Source organism: Camelus dromedarius, chromosome 2, assembly GCF_036321535.1.
Source record: "Camelus dromedarius isolate mCamDro1 chromosome 2, mCamDro1.pat, whole genome shotgun sequence".
NCBI classification, from domain to species: Eukaryota; Metazoa; Chordata; class Mammalia; order Artiodactyla; family Camelidae; genus Camelus; species Camelus dromedarius.
Genome location: NC_087437.1, coordinates 18,609,741 through 18,623,534, shown reverse-complemented (window position 1 = coordinate 18,623,534; position 13,794 = coordinate 18,609,741). Strand labels below are relative to the sequence as shown.

The following is a 13,794-nucleotide window of genomic DNA, read 5'->3' as shown; positions in this document are numbered from 1 at the left end:
GGGAGTGAGACCAAAGGAAGAAGATGAATGGGATGTTGGCCTCCTGCAGAGGTAGGAGCCCTCTGCTTAACACCCATTTTTTAAGAACAGCACTGTCCAAAGTTTTTCTCATCATGAAACATGGAAAGTGATGTGTGTATACCACACTGCGCTAACTGGCTCAAGAGCTCTGACCAGTTGTCCTAGGGGCTAAGAGATGAATATCTTGGCGCATTCATAATCCCCTTGCACAGCACACCTGTGCCACACCATCTGGGGCTCTGCTTGAGGGCACAGGCTTGAGAAGGTTTCTAGAGGGACTCGTGAAGGGCAGTTTCTAAATGCTCTGGACTAGTATTTCTTTCTCCCTCCATACATGAGACTACGCAGGGAAAGCAAAGGAAGTAACAATCAAGGCAGCAGAAATGTGGATACAAATGTTAGCCAGTTAAAAGTCTCATAAAACAGGAAACATGCTACAATCTTTGAAAAAGAGGAAAAGTAAATTTTAAAATGACAGGCTCTCAGTTATGTTACTTTACCTACTTTTCTTTACTCAGTGTTAATATAGATTACATGGAATATATTGCTAGCTACTTCTATTAATATTTCCCTGGCTTTGTAGATGGAATGAAAGAGCCAAGGAAAATAACATAGGAATAAATCCTGCAAGGCTCAGGTTGAGTTTCTTCTGAGATGTCAGAGTCATTTGGAAAGTTACCCCAGGGAAAATAGTTCTGTAATGAATTAGTGAAGTGAAGTCCTCTTGTCTAATTCCATCCTTCTCTTTAAATAGAAAATTTTTAAATGGTTTTGAGAAATGGAAGCAAGTGGCTTTGAGGTTCGCCTCTGATCAGACATGATTTGGATTTGGAAAGAAAATAAAACACAGAGTTTCTCTACTTTTGCTCTTTCTCTCTGTCCCTAAAGAGCATGATCTTAAACACTGGGTTCCTCCTGAGGCTTCTGGAGACCATTGGAGAAAGAGTAGGGAAGACTTTGGCTGTGGGGATCCCATGTCCAAATGAGAGTTTGAGGCTGCTTAGAATTATGTTTTTACTTCAGGAAAACCACAAAATCTGTCAATGCTAAATTAAAGGCTATAGGAAAAGAAAGTGAGGGTTCTTAACTGAAACTCATTTCCCTTTAGGTCTGCATTTAAAATTGGTCTCCTCTACTGTATTCATCTATTAGGTTCTCCTGAGAACAAATGTGGCCAGAATGGCAGGTATTTTAGAGTATATACAGAGAATGATATGAGTGCATAGGCTTTGGAGCCAGAGATTTCCTTTTGAATCCCACCACGAGCTACTTACTATTTGAGTGACTTTGAACAAGTTAAATAGCTCCTCCAAGTGTTAACTTCCTCACCTGTTAAATGTGAAATAGTCTATATAAAAACATCTATCTTAGTACTTGTTATATAGAAGCTACTCAGTCATCCTTATTATCTTTCCTGAAATGATCGTTTGTTCAAAGCTAGCATGTGTTTTAGAAGGTTTGAGGGGTATGTTAGTACCACTCTCTCAAATAGACATATAATGCAAGCCACATATATAATTTTGTAATTTCATGTAACCAGGTTGAAAAGTAAAAAGAAACCAATGAAACAAATTTATTTTATTTAATATCCAAAATATTATCATTTCAACATATAATCAATAACATCATTAGTTAGATATTTCACATTCTCTGTTTTCATTCTGTCACTGAAATATGGTATATATTTCAACTTACAGCACACCTCAATTCAGACACAAATTTTCACCAGAAACAATTTGATCTGTATTTAGATTTCATGAAATTGACAGTTGAAAATAGATTTACAAACCCAAATTGTTCTGAACATACCTAGAAGTTTTCTAGCAACTGAATCAGTTACAAAAAATACTTTTCCTTTAAACATTTACATCCACTTTTATAAAACTGGCTCATATTTTTAAGAATAATTGATTTGACTTTGAATGAAAGACATACCTGCTTGAAAACTATATCCAACTTAACTAAATTCACTGACTCTAATTTAGAAGGGTATTGTGAAGTTGAAAAGCCAACACTAAATTTATCAATAGCAAAAATAAATTCTTCAAAATTTTCTTGTAGTTTTTACAACCAATTTACATGTACTGTCAATTAAAACTAAAATCTTCTACATATTGGCTTAGATAAGGAAAATGTGTAAAATCAACATTGATTTGTATTGTAAAAGTTTCCATTTCAGTACAAGTTGTCATACCTATTAGCTAGTCACAAATATACTATTCCTTTCTCTGGAGCTTCAGATTTAGCCTACTTATATGTGGTGTGATAGTGGTATTGGTGAGAAAACATAAATCACATTACCACCATTTTTTGTTTTTGGTCATTGAGCTTTTTTTTTTTTTTTTTTTTGCTTTTCATTTGTTTATTCATTCAACAAGTGTTTTTTCACCTCCTCTCATGCCCTGTATTCTTCTGGACAGTGAGATACAATGGTGAACAAGACAGGCAAAGTTCTGGTCTGCCTGGATCTCACATTCCAATTAAGGCATTAGTGAACAAATACATGTTACTGGGTAGTAAGTAGTATGTTCTAATACCATTTTCTGTAAGAATAAGTAGGAAATTTGCTTATGTTTTAGTTTATATTTATGTTATCAAACCCTTATTGTGTTGATTTATTTATTTTTTTTTGGTGGGGGAAGGTATTTAAGTTTATTCATTGATTTATTCTTAGAGGAGGTACTGGGGATTGAACCCAGGACCTCATGTATGCTAAACATGCATTCTACCACTTGAGCTATACTCTCCCCCTGATTTGATTTTTGTTAGCTAGATGTTTTTCTTTGAAGATAAATTTTTCATAAGAAGTACACTGTATCTTTTCATAGGCAATATAAAGAAGATGAAAGTCAGTCAGAAGACGACTTCAGAAGTCTGAGTGCTTCACCTACTTATAAAGGCCTTCTAATGGTACAGGACTGTATGACTGACAAATGCTTTTTTATAAAGTAAAATAATAATATAAATAATAATCTCCTAGGAAAGTTAACTATTTTTCTATGAAATGTGTTGCAGTCATTACAGAATCAACTTAAGGAATCAAAATCTAAGATAGATGTACTTTTAAGTGAAAAGCTGAATCTCCAAAAAGATTTGGAAAGCAGGTGAGAGAAACTTAAGTCATTTTTATTTAACTTTTATTTTAGTACATACTGATATTTTGAATGTTTAATAAGTCATTCTAGCCCCTTTTCTCTAAAACTAATGTTGGGAACCTCATACTCTTAAATTCATTTTAGTCAGTAGTCTCTTATATGATGAAAAAAGTATGTCTACATTGGTAGACAAGGGAAGTGAGAACATAAGAAGATGAAACTGGGTAGGAACTCAGAATAGAATCAGTCTTATACCATCAGATTTCCCATTTCCAAATTACTTTAGAATGTCTTACTATTTCATCATATGTCTATCTTGTGGAAGGAGAGGAAAATTAAAAAGTTTAAATGGCATACAACAGAAAGATTTATTTATATACAGCATTCCTAGCACAAAAGGGTAGCACTCTACCTGTTGACAGAGGGTAGTAAGGAATGCACATTGTTGAGACTTTTTCTCATTCAATGAATATTTGTTGAATACCTATGGTAAGTTTGACACTGTCCTAAGCTCTGGGACCAAAACAAATACCTTGTTCTCATAAAGCTTATACTTTAATGCAGAGGGACTGATGCTTACAGTATAAACCATTTATGTGAAATTTAAAGGCTGCCACATAATAATGTAAATTTATGGTTCTATAAATATGAGGTAAAATTTATAAAACACATATGGGAATAATGAACAGTAAATCCAGGACAGTGGTTACCTGCCATATGGGAACGGGAGCAGTGACAGTAATAAGGGACAAACATGGAGTTTTAAGTTTATGTATAAGGTTTTAGTTAAAAAATTTAAAACAAATTGCTATTCAACTTTGATAAGCTTGAGGGGTGGATATTCTTACCTGTACATTTGAGATAATTCACTATAAAACAAGTAATAGATTAATAACAATAAAAAAGTTAGAAAATTTTGAACAGGGAATATCCAGTAGCCAATAAATACGTCATTAGCAGTCGTGAAATATTTTAAGAACTTTTAAGCATATTTGTGACAAGTAATAGGGCATACTCTATTGTTATATATCTTTATAGTTTTATTCAGTAAATTGAACATGTTCAATATTTATTTTCTACAGGCCTACACAGCATGAATTAAGACTTTATAAACAACAGGTGAAGAAGCTGGAGAAAGCCCTTAAGAAAAACATCAAGTAATTATATTTTACCAAAGTGGCAAATTTATTAGGATTTTGTATCTTATCATTTATGTTTATTACCTGTCAGCCTAGTGGCAATGGCTTGAAATTACCAGGCTGATGGGGAGGAAATGACATTAAAAAGGGATATTTCTGGTTTCACAGTTTAAAAAGTTTCTACTGTGTTGGATTTGACTATGTATTAATCTTAAATAAGAACAAGGAAATGGTGATTGCCTGATATAATAGAGGGCAAAGGTTTTAACTAGAAAATTGTCTTTGGAAGTCATGGAGGAATTGCAAGAGACTTAATTGAAGTTAGAGGTGACAAACCCCCAATTTTTGTTTGTGTTAGTCATGACCTTAATAATGTGTAGCCTCATCACACTTTAAAACTAAAAGTACCAGTATGAATGCAGTGAGCCATTCATATCCACTACTTGTATCTCTTATATTTGAAAAGCATGTACTCAGGAGTTTCAAAAAGTTGGTCCTCAAATAGTGATAGTATTTTCTGAAGATTATCTATGTGTATACTCTTTGATTTGAGGGACTGGGACTTGATGAAGTAGGGTGGTGAGCATTGGAATGAAATATTTTTTAAATGACATGTGTTAATATATGCATTAGATTATTAAATCAGTTGTATTAGTGTATGTTGATTCAATCTTCAGTGACAGCTGTGTTTCCTCCTTCCTATGGCAACACATGCCACAGTGAAGGGCAAGTATTCTGGACATCCAGGAATTATATATTGAGTTGAATTAAGATAGGAGGGAAGGAAAACTGAAAAAGAAAAGAGAAGTGGAAGTTTTGGAAAGGTTGCACTCATTCATTCAATTAGTATTTTTTTTCCTTCCTACTTGCTTGACCTTTTGACTGCCTGTAGTATCTTCTCCAGTCTGCTTGGCATTCTGAATATTGGAATTAACAGTGGTAAACCAATAGAGAAGGTCCCTGCTGTCATGGAGGTTACGTGAAGAGGGAAGGACAATGAAAAAATAAATAGGACAAGTTTGATATAGTATAAGTACTAAAGGTAAAATAGTGTGAGCGTTCCTATTGTGTGAATTTGGACAAGAGGTGGTGGTTACATGGACTTGGTCAAAGGTGGCAGAGGTGGAGGTGGTGAGAAGTGTTTGGAGTATTGGGGGTAAAACTCAGGACTTGGTGATGGATTGGGAATATATAGGCAGCTGAGGGGGCAGAAATCCAGACTCCTAACTTTTGGGAGTGGGAAGTATAGCGCAGTGGTAGAGCACGTGCTTGGCGTGCACGAGGTCCTGGGTTCAATCCCCAGTGCCTCCATTAAGGGGAAAAAAAAAAGACTAAGTTTTACCTGAATAACTGGGTAGTTGTTAGTGCATTAAGTAGATAGGAAAATTGGTCAGGAAGCAACTGGGAAAAGGAGGATGTAAAGGAGATTAAAAAGTCAGGGAAGAAGGTGTAGGGGAGGAAAACTTCTCCTCAGCCCTCTTAGGGGCCCTGGCTGGGCCTGAAAATTGAACTGACAAGACAGATTAACATGAGACAAGTGTATAGATTTATTTAATGGAAGTTTTGCCTTACGTGAGAGGAGATGAAGACTCGAAGAAACAGTTAAGCCTAAGTGTTTTTATACTAGGTTTCATGAAGAGTGGAAAGTTGTGGGAAAATGTGATAGTACAAAAGGGTATAAACCAAGGGTAGTAAACTGGGGGAAACTCAGATTTCTCTTGGCATCCCTCTGTCTTCAGAGATAAAGATGCTCCTTTCCTCCAGGTACAGGGAGAGCACCTGTCACATGAGGGTTTTATGTCTGCTTCAGGGGAAACGGGGGAGGTTGAGTCCTTCCTGAACCTGCCCTTTCTCAGATTCCTGCAGCTTAAAATATTTCTTATGTCAAAGTGGCATGTTCTGGAGAGGCATATTCTGATCCCCTTCAAAGGAACCTTAGTGATTTCAGTATATCAGTGAAGATACACACACACATACATACATACATATTAATGCACGTGCTTATATAATAGAGATATCCAGTCATCCTTCATTATTCACAGATTTCCATATTTGTGATTTTGTGAATTTGCCGACCTGCTAAAATTTATTTTTAATCCTTAAATCAATAGTTGTGGCACTTTGGCAGTCATTCATGCATATGTCCAACACACACATTTCCAGCTGTTGCACAAGGTGATGCTCTGCCTCTCGTTTTGGCTTTCATAATGTAAATAGTCAGTTTTTTGTTGTCATATGCCACTTTTTTTTTTTCATTTTTTGCTTCTTGTTGGTGATTTTTCCAAGATGGTCCCCAGGCCTAGTGTCAAAGGTGCTATCTAGTGTTCTAGACACAAGAAAGCTGTGATGTACCTTACAGAGAATGTCCTAGATAAACTTCATTCAGGCATGAGTTCTAGTGCTGTTAGCCGTGAGTTTAATGTTAATGAAACAATATTAAATAAGGTGTCTTTAAACATTAGCACACATAAAACAAAATTATATACTGATCAGCTGAGGAAAATGTGGCCAGAGGCCTGCAGGAAACTGACCTTATATCTCCCCTAGGTGTGTGGTTCAGCATTTGCTAATTCAGTGTGTATGGTGGCTTTATAGAACGTAACTGCAACGAATAATGAGAATTCACCGTGTATATATTTTTTGTTGTTCATTTGGGCTCTGGTTTTTAGAGTGACTTTTCTTTAAAATTGTGATTCAGGACCAATCCCTGCTATATTTTTCAGCTGAATTTTTAAGAAATGATTTGGGTTTTCAGAAATTTAAATTTGGAATTTAAAAAAATCTATTTGTTAATTTGTTTTTAAATTTGGAACTTTTGTAGTATCTAGATGTGGAACAGAGAATTAGGAATATTAGATACCTTGCCCACATTGCACAGGTGGTACATGGAAGAATTTGGAAAGAAATTAGATCCATACCCTAGCATTTGGAATCTCAAGGTCACACTCTTAATCGCCAGTTTAGTAATTAGAATCAAACAGAACAACCCAATGAAAAAAATGTTTTCAATGTAAATTTCAGTGTAAATTTTTTTTCAACCCAATGAAAAAACATTCCAAATTTTTATTTTCTGCAGGGGCAGAGATGGAATATTTTCTCAAAGAACTCCTGATGTTAGTGAAATAATTAAAAATAAAAATCTTCTCTCAATCCAACGAATCCTTTCCACATATGTAGAAAAAAATGAAGTTTTATAAACAGTTTTATATAACAGTTGGAATAAATAACCATCCGGACTATGATGTGCATTAGAGGCAGTCTAAAGGGGTTGCAAAGGCAGAAAGAATATAGCCAGGCAAATATAGTCCCTTACATACATGTGAACTGTCTTTATCCAAAGGGGAAAAAAACTCATATATTTATGACAAGCAGTAAGTATCTTAGAACCAGGAGCCTAGGCTAAGCTCCAACAGGGGAAAGGAGACAAGGCATCGTCTTCCCTAATGTCCACATTTCAAAGAAGTGGTTCCTAGGTTCCCAAGAAGACATTCCTAGCATATAAAATTAGCAGGAGGCTTATGTAAATCATAACAAGATTTACATATTCTTAGACATAGAAACGATTTACAACTGTAAGTTTTCCAAAGGAAATGCTACAAGAAAAGGAAGGGAAAGTCTCTTTCCCTTTACAACCACAGAAAATTACATTTTTTTCTTTAGATTTGTAGTTACCTTTCACCTAACCAACCTTCAATATCAAATGAGGCTATTAATTTAACATGGAAAAATTTGGACTCTTCTTGTTTGAGTTAATGTGACAAACAGGTTAGTTATGAAATTTTGTTGCTAGGAAGTGATCAGATAGGTTTGCTATTGCAAGATAACTAAGGGTACTAAACTAATTCCATTTAATTTTTCAGTGGTATGGTATTTATATTTTGCCAGAAGAAAATAAAATCAGAATCCCATCACCCTGGTTTTTAACTGACAGGAGTTGAGGTGGTCATTTAGGACAATGAGCCAAACTGAAATGAACAATCAAGGCTTTATTCACTTACTTCAGTCATATAAACAAGAGGCCAGAAAGGAAAGGGCTGGCTCCTCAGTGTTCCATTTTCCTAATGGAATGACACCAGGCAAGGGTCAGTCAGTGACATGCTGCACAGATGGAAGGAAACATCTCGTGCCTTGGAGCCCTGAACAAAAGACTCCTGCTATTTCATTGGCCTAGGAGAAGGGCTAGAAGTGGAAAATACTGAGTCAGTGTGGAAAAAAAGTGTTTCAGTTAAAGCTTCCCACAGCCCACAAAGAGATCTCCAGAACTGGAATCATCACAGGATCATGGAAAGGCTTCAAAACAGTTAAAAGCTCTAAAGTGTCTGCACATAGAAACTTACGGAGATGACTGTAGGAAAGGGGAGACAACACAGTGTTTTAAGTTGAAAGTGCAGTTTTCTGGACTTCCCAGACTCCACAAAGAAACAGCTGTTGCTTCTGGCTACATGGAATGAGTATTTGCTTAAGTTTGTAAAGAATTTCTTAGCCATCTTTGGGGATTTATTTATGGCCTTAGAGCTCTCCTCACTACCCTGGAGACTACAAAACAACCCTCATGTATTTCTGAGTACAGTTATTCTGCTCAAACATAGGTTTCTAAATCACCAATTAAATCATATACAATTGGAAAATAAGGGAATGATTAACATAGAAGTTGCATTGTTTACATGTGATTTTTTCCTAGGTACAAGGACTTAGAATGGCATTATAGATTAGACTTCAGGATGGGGGAAATCTTTGCTTATTCAAAGGCAACTGCCCTTTCATCTCTGTTTTAAAATGAGAAACTGCACCCCAGGCTCCCTCCCTGACCCTCAGCATTAGACTCTAGGCTGAAGCCAAGTTGCACTTCCTCCCTCACCTGTTTTAACCTCAGCTTCTCTGGCCAGGAGCTCCACTTGCATCTTCATAGTCTCAGCATCCTCAAGCTAACATTTCTGCTTTGTTGTCTGTGCGACCTCTGAACATACTTGAGCTGTCTAACTTGCCTCCTAAGGCACCAATTATTGTTTTTGTTAGTTGTCTAGTTACAGACCTGCACCGGTTTTAAATAGTCTGGTTTCTAACACTGCTTTTCTCTTGAGCCCTGTTATTTTCACATGTGGTTTTACAAAATATAACGGTTTTCAGGAGTATAATGCTATGGCAGATATTTACTGTGAGATTAGGTGAACCAAAGGTCAATTTCCCATGACTCTCTGGCTTTAATCCTTGTCTTCTGTAAATTTAGAAAAACAATGGGGTTAAATAAATTACTGCGTGAGAAGTGCTTAGTTAGAAGAGTTTCTACTTAGAAATACTCAAGAAATACTAATTACCATTATCACCATGTTCCCAATGTTAGTTATCGTCGTTATTGAATTAAGATATCTCTTTATTTATCTAGAAATTGGATCACATTTTATTTCCCAGTGACTGTAGTTAGTACATGCAATTATATATTTAGCTTACTGTACTGGCAGTTAAAATGTTATATGTCCATAGTATAATATTTACTAATCGGATTTATAAACAGTTCATTGAAAAGTTTAACATTTTCACCAGATTAAAAGGTTAAATAACATTTAAATTCGGATATATCCATTTACTTGTAGTCCCACTAGAGAGTATATTGGCTTTTCTATGTCACTCTGTGTTCTAGACAATATCCTCTTAGCACTGCCTTTAGGCACAACTGTCAAGTATGTGAATATGGTAAACAGGTAGGATGTCAAGTAGAAAATAGATTGTGAGATCTTTGTGTCTACTAAAGGAAGAAGGTTTTTACCTGGAGCCAGTTCTATTTATTTTGTTTTTGGCATATTGTTTTGCTGTCACCAGAGAGCAGAGAAAAGCAGTCAAGGGGAATACATGTGAGTGGAGGAGATAATTGTAGTACAGTAGTAAGAGATGAGGTAAGAAAAGAGTCAGGAGGAATATTGGGTTAGGACTAACAGCATAGAGAAGTCCAAATGCTGAGCCAAGGAGGTAAGATTTAGTTCATGAAGCAATGGAAAGCCATTGTTTTTTAGTAGGTAGATGGAATATTGCTATTCTATTTTAGAAATGGGAAATTGAGCTTACGAATGAGCCATGGAATCAGTTTTATGGGTCAGAGGTCCATAGGAAACAAACAGGCATACTCAAATTTAAGAAGGTTAATTTGAAAGGGATTTAATAACAGACTTTTTTCAAAGGCTTAGTGGGTAGGTGGGGAGGAGTGTTTACTACAGCCTGACTTTAGAGATATTTGGAGAAGGTCAAGGGTTTGCTAGTAGGTGGATACACTCATATGTTTTTAGGTTTCTGGGCAAAGAGACTCTCCCCTAGAGTTCTGATGCCACCTGGAACAATAGTCTTTCGGGTTTCCGTGTCCTCTTGACTGGCCCAGGTATCACTGTTACCTGCTCTTTGGCACAAGTAGAGTATGAAGAAGGAAGGACCAATTGCCCTGCCCGTAGTTTCTTGCTCCCCTTAACTATAGCCCCCAAGCTTGGAGCACCTTGGACGTTGCTTCCATCCTTTGCTGTAGTTCTTTTCTATTCTGTTTTTGAGAAGTGTTGCGGGGGAGTGATTAGAACTTTATTCCTCAGTCTGTTTCCTTTTGTTTTCAGAGATTCCTTCCAGTTTGCGATGTGTTGAGAGGAATTTGTTTTCCAGTGACAATATAGTTTAAAATTAAAAAAAATTTATATATGAATGTATGCATGTGTGTGCATGCACACACACAGGTATATGTAAAATGACATAAAGCTGTTGGGAGGGTAACTGGATCATTAGCTCATTTTGTCATCTTAATCCAATGTCTAGTAAAGCATTTTGTATTATCTTGTTATTTTTTTCCCCTTTAGATTACAAGATCTTATCAGTCAAAAAAAGGCTGATGACAAAAAGGAAAAAGATGAACCCAGCGAAGATAACCAGCAGCAGGCCCTAACTGACCAGAGATACTTTCAGGTATTGAACAGTGGACAGAAAGACTGGTGTTTATAGTGAATCTTGGTTTCCATCACAGTGTAATAAATTATCAGTTGGTAAGGATTATTTTGTATCTGTATATGTGTGTGCTTAGCCTGTCTTTCTTGCCATGACATACCTAGTTGGCTTGACTTAGAATTTGTCTTACCCCTGAAAAGAGACCTTGGCCTAATTCGAAGTAGGGTAGTAAAAATCTGATAAGATTTTATAATCCTTTTTTCCTTGTTCTCCCTGCTTAAGCCATTTCCCTTTTTATTGTTTTTGTTTTTGCTGTTGTTGATACTATTATATAAGTAATCTATTCCTCAGGGCCCTTGTATGCTTTTGTTTTTTCTTTAAATATTTAGTCTACCTGAAATCCAATTTTCTGTGTGGTATCAGGTAGAGATCTAACCTACTTGATTTATACACTGTTTGTTCTTGAATAAATGAGCAATTAAGCGTGGTAGTTTACTGACTGAACTTGGCCTGTACTCGTATTTTACTGGGCCCATACAGGTTTTTGTTTAATTCTTATTTTTTATTGCAGTGTGGTCAGTTTATAATGTTAGTTATAGGTGTATAGAAAAGCGATTTAGTTATACATATATATATACATGTGTTCTTTTTTCAGATTCTTTTCTATTACGAGAAACAATATAGTTCCCTGTGCTGTACAGTAGGTCCTTGTTGTTGATTTGTTTTACAGATAGTAATGTGTATCTCTTAATCTCAAACTCCTAATCTATCCCTCCCTCCTCATCCCCTCTGGTAACCACAGTTTGTTTTCTGTGTTCATGAGCTATTTCTAGTTTATAAATAAAATTTGTATTTTTTGTTTTTTAGATTCCACATATAAGCAACATCATATGGTATCTGTCTTTCTCTGTCTGACTTATTTCACTTAGTATGATCATCTCTAGGTCCATCCATGTTCCTGCAAATGGCATTATTTCATTCTTTTTTATGGCCGAGTAATATTCCATTATACAAGTTAAAATTTTTAAAAATTACTAATATTTTAAAAATTAAGATATTTTACCTAAGTCCTTGTTTCTGGTTTCTCTTAAAAACCCAGAGAATCTGGCAACAAATTCCTGCATAGTCATTATCAAAGCAGAATGAGGCCTTTCCCTTGTCATATATGGGCATCTGCTCTTCAGTTAGCCACAGTTCCAACCCATCTTTGCTTCGCTCATTTATGCTCTTATCTGGCTTCTACAGGCATTTGAGCTTGCAGTTTCTAAAAGACCATTCTTTCTCTACTTTATTGAAATGAAACCTTTATAATATAACACATTCCCTTATATACATAGGTTTGTTTCTAGACTCTAGTTTCTTCTATTTCTATATTATTTTCATACTTTTAAAATTTCTGTAGTTTCATAATAGGTTTTGATACCTTTTAGGAAAAGTATCTTGTTATTGTTCTTTTAAAATTTTTCCTTGGCTATGTCTTTAGCACATTTATTCTTCTGTGTGAACAATATGTCAGCTTCAAAAATAGATCCCATTGAGATGAACTGAAATTGAATTAACTTTTTAGATTAATATTTGGAAAAATAACACATTTATAGCTTTGAATCATCTCACTCAGAAATAGGTCTCTAATTTTATTTGGGTCTTCCTTTATAGCCTTCAATAAAATTTTATATATTTTTAAATTTAGCTCTTGTATATTTTTTGTTCTGATTATTTCCTAGGTATTTTATATATTTTATTGCTATTGTGAATGGGGTCTTTTTTCCATTACCTTTTCTTTTTTTTTTTAACATTTTTTTTATTGAGTTATAGTTATTTTACAATGTTGTGTCAAATTCCAGTGTAGAGCACAATTTTTCAGTTACACATGAACATACATATATTCATTGTCACTTTTTTTTTTCGCTGTGAGCTACCACAAGATCTTATATTATTTCCCTATGCTACACAGTATAATCTTGTTTATCTATTCTGCATATGCCTGTCAGTATCTACAAATTTTGAAATCCCAGTCTGTCCCTTCCCACCCCCTGTCCCCTTGGCAACCACAAGTTTGTATTCTATGTCTGTGAGTCTGTTTCTGTTTTATATTTATGTTCTTTTTTTATATTTTTAAATTTAGCTCTTGTATATTTTTTGTTCTGATTATTTCCTAGGTATTTGATATATTTTGTTGCTATTGTGAATGGGCTCTTTTTTCCATTTCCTTTTCTAATTGATTGTTACTGGTTCTTCATATATATCTGTGTTGATTTTATGTCCAGGCACCTTTGTGAAAACTGTTTTGTTTTAGATAGCTTCTTGTATTCAGTATATAGCTGAATTTCCTTTTGTTTCTTAGATTCAATTTGAGAAGCTTTGTCCTTTTAATAAGGGAATTAAACCATTCATGAACATTGAGACCAACTCATATATCTACTTTTATTCCTGATACCTTACTTCCTGTTTTCTATTTATACAGTTTCTTGTTCTATTTTTTTCTTTTCCTGACATTTGCTAGGTTGAGGTTTCTTTGTTCTTTTCTTCTCTTCAAGGAGTTAGGACATTCATCATTTTAATTCTTTTCTATTCTTTTAATGATTACCCTTAAAAAATATTTTTTTAACTCATACCAAGAATTTGTT

General features: G+C 35.1%; 1 protein-coding gene and 1 non-coding gene across 10 annotated transcripts in view; both read left to right on the top strand.

The window, feature by feature from the left end:
- CEP70 (centrosomal protein 70) overlaps nt 1–13,794 on the top strand; it is a 70,060-nt gene that overhangs the window by 42,534 nt on the left and 13,732 nt on the right. For all 9 annotated transcript variants that reach the window (XR_010383135.1, XR_010383124.1, XR_010383128.1 and 6 more), the window contains 4 exons: nt 2,850–2,931; nt 3,037–3,125; nt 4,199–4,273; nt 11,083–11,188. Coding sequence is in view for 2 of the 9 variants with exons in the window: in XM_031442422.2 (XP_031298282.2) it covers nt 2,850–2,931; nt 3,037–3,125; nt 4,199–4,273; nt 11,083–11,188 (352 nt within the window). In the remaining 7 variants the exon portion in view is untranslated. The remainder of the gene's footprint in view (nt 1–2,849; nt 2,932–3,036; nt 3,126–4,198; nt 4,274–11,082; nt 11,189–13,794) is intronic.
- On the top strand, nt 5,495–5,566 carry TRNAA-GGC (transfer RNA alanine (anticodon GGC)). The gene has a single exon. It is a non-coding gene; the product is annotated as a tRNA-Ala (tRNA).